Raw genomic sequence first — 11,371 nt, forward strand, 5'->3', positions numbered from 1 at the left:
ACTCTTCGCGACCCCATGGACTGCAGCCTACCAGGCTCCTCCATCCATGGGATATCCCAGGCAAGAGTACTGGAGTGGGTTGCCATTGCCTTCTCTGTCTGTTTTCTACACGGGCCAAATAGGCTACTTTAATGGGGATATGGAGGAAATCATCACTCCTGCATGTTTGTAGCCCTTGATGGTACTGCAAATCGCTGAAATCCACTCAGGTATGTGCAATGATTTGGTTTACTATATTTCTAGATCGAGGCAATTCTAATTGCTTCCATTTTGCCATCCCTGCCAAAATAGCCCTCACTCTGCAGGTCAGGGAAAGGATGAGTTGTGGACTCTGCCGGCTGCTGAATATGTCTATCCTAATTTTGCATTCCAGAACTGTGTAGACAAGCACAGGATTGGTTTGGATTCACACTGGACCCAATGGAGCTGGGCCTAAGCTAAAATTTCATTGATCCCTTGACCTCCATAAGCTCCTACTATGACTGATGGACCATAGTGACACTTGGGGTATCTTGGAATTAGTATGAGATCAGAACCAGTGTCCAAGAGGCCCCAAAAGGTATTCTCCTAATTCAAAATCACATTGACTAAAAACCTCTAGGTCCCCTTCAGGAAGGCCAGTAAACAGACTAACAATATATATTTTGGGACAGTGTACCGAGGCATAATGGACACCTAATTCCAGATTTCAAAACTTACCCCAAAGCTGCAGCTATCAAAACTGTATGGTACTAGCATAAGGATGGACACATAGATCAATGGAATAGAATTAAGAGTCTGGAAAAAAAACCTATAAATCTATTCATGGACATACATCCCAAAGGGTTGAAAACAGGTATTCACACAGAACCCCATAGAGGAATGTCCACCACAGTAGGCACAAGGGAGAAGTCACTCAAATGTCCATCTACTGCTGAGCAGATAGAAAACATGTGTGGTCTAGCCATACAGTGGAATACTATTCAGCCAGGAAAAGGAAAGAAGTGCTGATTCATGCTACCACATGCATGGGCCCTATGCTCAGTGACATCAGCCAGACACAGAAGGCCACCTGTTTATTGTATGCCTCCATCTCTAGGAAGTCTCCAGAACAGACAAAGGGCTGTTGATAGGAAGCTGATGAGTGGTTGGTTGCCTGAGGACTATGGGGGTAGAGTGGGGTGGGGAAAACTGCAGAAGGGGGCAGTGGGGATTGACTGCCTGGTCAGTACAGGGGTTTCTCTTTGCAGTGGTGCCAATGTTCTGGAACTAGACACAGTGGTGATGGTGGCCCAGCACCGCCAGTGTATACTTGGTGCCACTGGGTGGTCTGCTGCCTTCTCTGTATAAAGGTCTCCTCCCGTGGAAAGGGAGAGTTCTGACAAAGAGAGGGTCCAATAGGCAGGGTGAGCAGGATCGTGCCAGCGCCATTTCTTTCCAGGTTCAGGCCTGCGGAGGTGGGGGTGGGGTGGGGAGGCATGGGAAAGCAGTGATCTCAGGGGGGTCTGCCTGTCACAGAGCATGTGCCCTGACCAATTAGGGGCCGGCTCGTGGTTGCTAGGATACGGAGTAGAGGTCTGAGAGTACCAGTGGTCTTGAGAGGTTGGGACCATCTGACTCATCTCACCGCACCTCATCCCACCGCATCTCATCTCACCGCATCTCATCCCACCGCATCTCATCTCACCGCATCTCATCCCATCACACCTCATCCCATTGTACCGCAAAGCAAGGCCTCAGAGAAAGCAGGCTCAACGGTCAGCATGCCCAGGGAAAGGGGCTGTCGAAGGTCGTCTGGTAGCCGCTCCCGCACCGCCCGTGCCGAGCTGTCCTTCTCCATGAGCCACATGGAGCGCCTCCTGCGGGAAGGCCACTACACCCAGCGCCTGAGCTCGTCCGCACCCATCTTCCTAGCAGCCATTATGCAGCATCTGACTGCCAAGGTCCTGGAGCTTGCAGGCAACGAGGCCCAGAACAGCGGTCAGAGGCGCATCACCCCAGAGCTGGCGGGCATGGCGGTCCACCACAAAGCTCTGCTCAACGGCTCGTTTGGGATGACACCCATCTCCTTGGTGGCCCCAGCCCGGCACTAGCTGCTCAACCCTGGGTCGTGGGTCCTGGGTCCCAGGTCCCGTGTGCCCAACCCCCAGACCGGCCTCCCCCCAGCTGTCGGGCGGCAGGCCTGCTCACTGACTGACCACACAGCCCGGTGCCTCAGGCCCAGTCATGTCGAATCAATCAAAGTGTTTCAAGACATCCCTGTGTGTGCTTCAGTCACTTGGCCTGGGAGGTGGTGGTGGGACACCCCTCCTTGGAGAAGTAGGGGTCGGGCGTCTGGCTAGAGTGGAGGGGGAGTGTTGTGGGTACGGGTGGAGTCGGGGATGGCAGGCAGAGAGGAGCGGTCGCCCACGGTGACAGCGCATGTGATGACCCCGGTGAGAGGCTGGCTGCGGCGAGGGTGCGATGGAGAGGGGTCTGGGGGAGAGGCCGGGGAAAAGAAGGCTCCCCCGTTGGCTCTGAGCAAGTAGGAGCCAGGCCAAGTCCCCAGAGGGACCGGGGTCCTGGCGGTGACGTTCAAGACCGAGAGGACGGCATCGTGGCAGAGTGAAGGTGCCAAAGTGACCAACCGCCTCACAGCGTGCGATGCAGGGATGGTGGACAGCGTGCAATGCAGGGATGGTGGACAGCGTGCTTGACAGGGGCATGGGGGCAGGGGCCTAGATACCCATGGGGGCAGGGGCCTACACCGCAAGACTGCGGCGGAATGGGGACTGGGGTGGGCGGGACACAACCCGCAATTATGCAAAATCAGAATCAGGGTCACGCGGGGTCACCAGTTGACTTTTTGGTCGTGTGCCTTTAGAGATGCCAGGAGATGCCCTGCTTGGCAACCTGCGGAAGCAAGCTGTCACCTAGCAACAGCGGGCTCCCAGCTAGGGCCGGCGCAGGACCCCCGATTTGCATATGGCGCCGGCAGCCAATCATGGCTCCGCCTCCGCGCCCGCTCTTTTGCGTATCACCCCGGCGACGGGAGCGTCTGGGCGGCCGCGCCGGCGCGGTCGCGCTGTGGGCCCGAGCTGGACGCAGGGTACGTCGCCTTGTCGCCGCCCGGTTGCGTCAGCGCGCCTGGAAGAGCGGGGGAGGCGAAGATGGCGGCTTCCGCGGCCGGCCTGGGCGGTGGCGCGGGCCCAGGCCCCGAACCCGGAGATTTCCTGGCGCGCTACCGCCAGGTGTCCAACAAGCTCAAGAAGCGGTTCCTGCGGAAGCCGAACGTGGCGGAGGCCGGCGAGCAGTTCGCACAACTCGGCCGTGAGTTGCGCGCCCAGGAGTGCCTGCCGTACGCGGCCTGGTGCCAGCTGGCGGTGGCGCGCTGCCAACAGGCGCTCTTCCATGGGCCCGGCGAGGCGCTGGCGCTGACCGAGGCCGCGCGCCTCTTTCTGCGGCAGGAGCGCGACGCGCGCCAGCGCCTGGCCTGCCCCGCCACCGCCGGGGAGGCCCTACAGGCCGCCGCAGCCGCGCTGGGCGCTGCCGTGCGCCTGCACCTGGAGCTCGGGCAGCCGGCCGCGGCCGCCGCGCTCTGCCTCGAGCTGGCGGCCGCCCTGCGCGACTTGGGCCAGCCGGCCGCCGCCGCCGGCCACTTCCAGCGCGCCGCGCAGCTGCAGTTGCCCCAGCTGCCCCTGGCCGCCCTGCAGGCGCTCGGCCACGCCGCGTCCTGCCAGCTGCTGGCGCGGGATTACAGCAGCGCGCTGGCACTCTTCACGCACATGCAGCGCCTGGCGCGGGAGTTTGGCGGCCCCCCGCCACAGCCCCTGCCGCCGCCGCCCCCACCGCCCGGGCCGCAGTCCGCCGCCCCCGCGGGCCTCGCCCCGCCGCTCCCGTCCAGCGCTGGGCCGCCAGCCACCGCTGCCCCGGCCACGCTGGGTGCCTTCGCCGACGTGCTGGTCCGCTGCGAGGTGTCCCGCGTGCTGCTGCTTCTGCTCCTGCAGCCGCCGCCCGCCAAGCTCCTGCCAGAGCACGCGCACACCCTGGAGAAGTATGCCTGGGAGGCTTTCGACGGCCACGGGCAGGACAGCAGCGGCCCGCTGCCCGAGGAGCTTTTCCTGCTGCTTCAGTCCTTGGTCATGGCCACACACGAGAAGGACACGGAGGCCGTCAAGTTGCTGCAGGTAGAGATGTGGCCCCTGCTGAGCGCCGAGCAAAACCACCTCCTGCACCTCGTTCTTCAGGAAACTGTCTCCCCGTCGGGCCAGGGGATCTGACGAATCCCTGAGAGGAACCCAGCCACGCTGTGCCTGTTCCTGAAACTCACGCACCGGCCTGCGCGTTTGCGGGAGCATGAAAGATCTTGATCCTGGCGCTTCTGCTTCTGCAGTGCGTCTTACTTGTCTTGCCACCGGAGGAATGTAGTTGACTAAAGTCACCTTGTTTCCATGACAGTGACAGAAAAAACAACAACAACAACATATAATCAAATCGGAGGACACAGCTCACCTCACCAGAAATTTCAATATAAACTTGAGAATCCCTTGGGTCCCTTTCACCCAACTCTCCCCCCCACCCCGCCAAGGCTTCCCTTTCCCCACATCCTTGTTTCACACAGGATTTATTTGAATAGCTCTGGTTCAGAACTCTAGCTGCATGATCTTTTCATGGTGACACTGATTTCTTAGCATATTCCGATGTCTGCTTGCGTGATCGCCCATTTCCTCCTTTCTTTGATGTGCCTCATACGTAGTATTCGTTGGAATCGTTGTATTCAGTCCTCCGCGCTTGTCACTACAGCCCTCAATCTATGATAAAGCCTTTCTGACATTCCTGACTTGTGGTTTAGATTGAGCTCCTCTGTAAAATGGGAATTTTATCTAGCTGTCAGAAGATAGGAGCACAAACAGATAGTTTCCTTTTAGATCCGAGGTGGATTCGTTTACTCGAAATGGACACTGTGCCTATGAATCTACAGAGATCATTTGCGATGTGGTCCTTAGCTGCAGTGTGTGTGTTCTCGGTGCCAAAGGGGTGGGCCTGGGAGTAGGGGTGAGGGTGGGGTGAGCTCCGGCGCAAAGGTGTCAGATATTCATTGGAGTTTTCAGTTGCAGTTGTTCCAAGAGGTCTGGGTAATCGACACTGGCAGGTTTTACTTGTAGTATGGATCTTTCTACAAATCTTCCTTTAACTCAAATATATAAAATCAACATGCTTCTTTGGTCTAGCGTGATCACATATATGCCAGACTGTGCCCTTGGTCCCCAAAAGCAGGATGGTGTTCCATTTTTAAACACTATATTTCTGGTCCAAATGATACATGCAAACTGACTTAGCTGTTTTCTCAAATTTTCTTGAGTGTTAAGTGTGATGACAAGAACTCTTTAGAATATATTCTCATTCTCAGCCATTCAGTTTGGGAAAATGCATCCTTGAGGCTGAGGTTGTAGACAGCAGTAATCTTTTGGGGTGAGATTTAAGCACTCAGTTTGGGAATCGATCTTGCTTTTGCAGATTTGGTGGGGAGGGGGAATATGTGGAATGTATGAGATAAGTGCCCCCAAATGGGTCAGACTTTTAGGGTATTTTTTGTACCTCTATTTCAGCAGGTGGAAGCAGTGGCTAGGCAAGTATAGGGGAGCCCATTGGAGACAGATGCAGGCACCCCTCCTGTGCTCTCACGTGACTGCCAGGCAGGGTCCTTCCAAGCCCTGAAAGCCCAGTCCCACTTATTGCCAAGGTAGTGAGGGTGCATGCTCCCTTGTGCGTTTGCTTTTTTGGCAACACTCAGCCCTGGCTGCCTCCCTTACCGTCCTTGGGACAAAAATGCTTACGAATGTATTATGGAGTGTGCCTGATGAGAGCATTTGGGTTTGGGCAGAAGGGAAAACCTCCTTAGAGGCTTGCTTAGAGTAGGTGGGGGAAGGGATTCCCAAAGATGCTGGTATTGGATATACAAGCGGTGTTCGACTTCTCCAGAGAAAGGAAAAGAACAGAATCAATCTGTTAAAAAACAAGAAAGCATACCCAGGGACTTCCCTGGTGGTCCAGTGGCTAAGACTCTGAGCTCACAGTTTAGGGGACCCAGATGTGATCCTTGGTCAGAGAATTAGTCCCACATACCACACTATGCCTCAGTGAAGATCTAAGATCCCATGTGCTACAACTAACACTTGGTATAGCCAAGCAAATAAACATAAATATTTTTTAAAAGAATAGCCAGGAAATCACTAAAGAGGAAAAACTATAAGGGAAAAGTAGTCTGATAAGATATTAAAATATACAATCAGGACTTCCCTGGTAGCCCATTGGTTTAGAATCTGCCCCAAAATGCAGGGGACGTGGGTAAAAACCCTGCTTGGGAAACTAAGATCCCACATGCCAAGGGGCAACTAAGCCCTCCTGCCGCAATGAAAGATTCAACATGCTGCAACTAAGACCCAAGACAGTAATTTTTTTTAATGCTTCACAAATCCAACTTCAATTATAAAAAATAAAATATACAATAAGGCATCTTTAGGTAAAACAGTGGGGTAGTGGTGTAGCAATAGACAAACACACCTGTGAAGTGAATAGCATGTCAAAAAGTAGACCCAGATATACATAAAGTTTAGTTTAAGACAAAGATAGCATCTCAAATCTCTACAGAAATGATGGACATTTTAATAAATGGTTCTAAGACAACTGAAAAGCTATTTATTAAAAAATTAAGTAGATTCATATCTCACTCCATACACAAAAATAAACTCCAAATGTATAGGGGGTCTAAATATTAAAAAAACCATACAAGCATCAGGAGAAAACATTAGTAAATTCTTCTGTTGCCTTAGTGAAGAGAAATACTTTCTAACTTCAATTTAAAACCAGATGTAATTAAAAATTGGTAAATTTGACTTAATTAAACTTTTTAAAATAAAAAACTTTTACATGGTTAAAAAAACACCATAAACAAAGTAAAAAGACAGCAAACTGGGAGAAAATATTTACTACATATAATGCAGAATAATAGCTAATATTTCTAAAATAGATTCACTTTATTATTTTACACATTTTTTTCATTGGGATTTTGATCCTTTGTCCCTCAATTATGTTTATATATATATATATATATATATATGCTTGTTTCTATTGAAGAAACAGAAAGGTAAGCCAGAAACAAAATTGGTTGGCTACAAGGGGTGAAAGGGCAAAGTTTTGTTTATTTTTAATAATATTGACTTTTGTAATCATGTTAATGATTTCATATTAAAATATAAAAACCAACAATGATAGAACAATAATTCTAAAACTAAATGAAAATGAACAGTTAAGTTCGACTATACTTCAAATAATCAACAAACATATTCAAGGAAAAAAGACAATGCCAATATTTTTTAATGCAGTTCTTTGGCTAAATATTCTCAACCTAGAAAGAATTCAGAATATATCAATAATATCTTGAACTATTCTTAGCAGACTTGCTTTTTGTGGGGTGTTTTTTTAACTCTGAAGAAAAAAGACTCTACTGATGAGCATACTTGAGACTGGGCCCAATAGTTGCCAATGGAAAGAAGTGAAAGTCTGTAAACAAGTCACAGTATATTTTTCAAAAGAGTAATATGTTACAATTTCTTAGTGAGATTTTAAGCTTTTAGAATATGTGAAATGAACGTCTCCTGCAAACAGCAAATGGAGAAACATATATCAAAATCTATAAAAATTTTATTTAAAAAGCAAAAATCTGTCATATTTGAACCAAGGACACTCCCTCCCTTCCCACCTGCCCCCTACCCAGACTCAGTGCTCTGATTCAGATTGCAATCACTTTCTCTTCCTTTGACTTGTAGTCAGAGGGCTTTCTTCCTGGGAGGAGCAGTATGTCATTATGTCTCATCCTGACCCCCAGCTGTGTGCCGATGAGGCTGAGTCCCAGGCAAGTGTGGTGGAGAAGTTAAAGTTCCCTTCTTCCACTCGGTTCCCACTTACCAGACAGAGGGTGCACCTTGGGTGTGATGGTTTGAGAACACTGCAGTCCTGATCATCTTCCTTCTCTGGCTCATGAGTCAGTGGTTCCACTTCAGGCAGATGCTCCCTTCCAGATGTTCAAGTCCTAGAGCACGAGTGTCACTCAGAAGTTTTCCATTGTCCCCAACCCCAGTTCCAGAGCCATGGCTCACAGATTTTACCCAAAAGGAGGCACAGACCAAAAAAAACCAGATAGCTCCTAATCTCTTCCCAGAGGAACTGATTTTATTACAACAGACCATGGAGAAATTCAAACCTAAGGACAGTCTCAAGAACAATGGAGGTCGCAGTGAAAAGACAGTGAAACTTGTGGATTTAATGAAACTGCAGACTTAGCCAGTTATGAGCCTTCCTGGGATCAGAACAAATATCAAGCATGAACTCAGAAACTATTCTTCAAAGAAGCCACAATTTGGTTGAATTCCTTTGAAGAACAATTTTTGCTCCCAAGGCTTTGATGAAAACAATAGAGTAAGTAATCAGCTGGCAATTCATGGACTTTTAACAGCTGGATGTGGTCAAGCAAAGAGAATCCTGTCAATATCACTGTCATTCCAGGGTAATAGGTCAGAGTCTTAACAATGTGTGGGGCAAGGGTGGGGGAGCGTAGGTATAGACTTTACTGGTATAATCCACCTAGTCACTAAATAAACAATAACCAACCCTGGGGTGGGTAATGGACCAATACTCAAGAGTTACTACAATATATTATCTAAAATGGCTAGCCTCCAACAAAAAAATTATGAGACATACAAAGAAGAAAATATGGTTCATACACTGGAAGGAAAAAGTAGGCAATGCAAACTGCCTGAAATAGCAAGTAGATGTCAGATTTAACAGAAAAAGACTTCAAAGTCATCCTTACAAATATGTTCACAAAACTAAAGGAAAGCATTGTTTAAAAAATAAAAGATATGGTGGCAATGTTATATCAAATATAGAATATCCATACAAGATAGGAAGAAGAACCAAAAGGAAATTCTGGAGTTGAAAAGTACAATAACTGAAATAAGTAATTCACTAGAAGGGCTCAGCAAATTTCAACTAGAAGAAGAAAGAACTAGCAGACTTGAAGACAGGTTGATAGAGATTATGCAAGTGGAAAATAGGACAGATAAAGAATGAAGAAAATTGAACAGTCTCTGAGAAATGTAGGACACCATAAAGTGTACCAACATAGGAGTAATGAGAAGAGAGAAAATAGTAGAAAAAATATCCAAAGAAATATCAGAACACTCCCTAAATTTATTGAAAACCAATAACCTACACATCCAAGAAACCCAATGAACTTCTAGTAGGATAAAGATAATGAGATTCCCAAACAGATGCATCATAGTAAAAGTTCTGAAGGTCAAAGAAATAATAAAAGTCATAGAGAAAATCTTGAATGTAACAAGAAAAAAAAATGATTTATCTCTTAAAAGGGAACTCCAATAAGATTAACAGTCAGCTTCTGGAGGAAACAATGCATTGGGATAACATATTCAATGTGATAAAGTAAAAAATGTAAACCAGCAACCCCATATTCAGCAAATCTATCTTTCAAAAAAGGAAAGCAAATAAAGACATTTACAAAGTAAACAAACAAGCACTGAGTGAATTTGATGCTAGCAGACCTGCCTTACAAGAAATACTGATGGAAGTTCTTCAAGCTGAAAGCAAGTGACTGCAGATGGCAATTCAAACACACATACGCACACAAAACAGCACCAGGAAAGGTGTTTATATAATTATAAAAGACAGCATAATTGTAAACTTTTGTTCTTTTCTGTGAACTGATTTTTTTAATGTATAAAATAATACATATAATAATATGTAAAATACATACAATAGCATGTATATGGTGTACTGTTGGGTTTGTAACATAAAAGGTAATATATTTCCCAAAAGCAATGTAAAAGAAGTGGGTAGGAGTCAAACTATACTGAGTTACAGAAATGACTACAGTTGGCAAGGCAATAATTATTACAATGTATTGTTGGATTTGTAATATTAATAGACATAATAGGTATAATAGCAGTATCATTAAAGAGGATAAATTGGATAGAGCTATAAGGAATAATGTTTCTATATATTACATAGAATATATATGTATATATGTGGAATAAGGTAGTATAGATCTGAAGGTGATTCTGGTAAACCAAGATGTATTTGGCAAACCCTAGAGCAACCACTAAAAAAAAAAAAACTCAAAAATATATTTAAAAAAATCATTTTTCAAACTTATAATGCTACATTATAAAATATTCACTTAATGCAAAAAAGGTAATAAAGGAGCAAAAAATCCCATAAGATATATAAAAAAGAAGAAAAGAGCAAGTGTAAATCAACTATAGCAGTGGTTAGAATAATAGCAATCTAATAAAAAAAAAAAGCAAAGATTGTGAGATTGGCTAAAATAACATAATACAGCTATATGCTGTCTACAGGAGATGTACTTAATGTTCCACAATACAAATTGATTGAAAGTAAAAATATGAAAATAGATATATCATGATAACAGCAACCACTAGAAAGCTGAAGTGGCTATACTAATATCAGATACAACAGACTTCAAAGCAAAAGTTCCTAGAGATAAAGAGAAACATTTCATAATGACAAAAAAGTCAGTCATTCTTATTATAAATATATATGCAACAGAAAACAAAAATACAAAATATATGAGGCAAAAACTGATAGAATTGATGTGAGAAATAGTTGTACAATAATATTTGAAGACTATTGGAAGGACTGATGTTGAAGCTGAAACTCGAATACTTTGGCCACCTGATGTGAAGAACTGACTCATTTGAAAAGACCCTGATGCTGGGAGGGATTGGGGGCAGGAGGAGAAGGGGATTACAGAGGATGAGACTGTTGGATGACATCACTGACTCAATGGACATGAGTTTGGGTAAACTCCGGGAGTTGGTGATGGACAGGGAGGCCAAGTGCACTGCAGTCCACAGGGTCACAAAGAGTTGGACAAGACTTAGCAACTGAACTGATACTAAACTTTCATGAATAGATAGGACAACTATACAGGAAATGAACAAGAAAATAGGAAACATGTTGTTGTTCACTCGCTCAGTCGAGTCTGACTCTTTGTGATCCCATGGACTGCAGCACTCCAGGTTTCCCTGTCCATCACCAACTCCTGGAGCTTGCTCAAACTCATGTCTACTGAGTCAGTGATGCCATCCAGCCATTTCATCCTCTGTCATCCCCTTCTCTTCCTGCCGTCAATCTATCCCAGCATCAGTGTCTTTTCCAATGAGTCAGCTCTTCACAGAAGGTGGCCAAAATACTGGAGCTTCAGCTTCAGCATCAGTCCTTCCAATGAATATCCAGGGTTTATTTCCTTTAGGATTGATTGGTTTGATCTTGCTGTCCAAGGGACTCTCAAGAGTCTTCTCCAATACCACAG

General features: G+C 46.5%; 2 protein-coding genes across 2 annotated transcripts; both read left to right on the forward strand.

Moving 5' to 3' along the window:
- The first annotated feature begins 1,742 nt into the window (after nt 1–1,742).
- On the forward strand, nt 1,743–2,072 carry LOC128070485 (histone H2A-Bbd type 2/3-like). The gene has a single exon (XM_052663787.1). The coding sequence runs from the start codon at nt 1,743–1,745 to the stop codon at nt 2,070–2,072; it is 330 nt and encodes a 109-aa protein (XP_052519747.1).
- Nucleotides 2,073–3,128: 1,056 nt separating this feature from the next.
- LOC128070074 (40-kDa huntingtin-associated protein-like) lies at nt 3,129–4,977 on the forward strand. The gene has a single exon (XM_052663380.1). The coding sequence runs from the start codon at nt 3,129–3,131 to the stop codon at nt 4,236–4,238; it is 1,110 nt and encodes a 369-aa protein (XP_052519340.1). The 3' UTR covers nt 4,239–4,977.
- Nucleotides 4,978–11,371: the final 6,394 nt, after the last annotated feature.

This window comes from Budorcas taxicolor, chromosome X, assembly GCF_023091745.1.
Source record: "Budorcas taxicolor isolate Tak-1 chromosome X, Takin1.1, whole genome shotgun sequence".
NCBI classification, from domain to species: Eukaryota; Metazoa; Chordata; class Mammalia; order Artiodactyla; family Bovidae; genus Budorcas; species Budorcas taxicolor.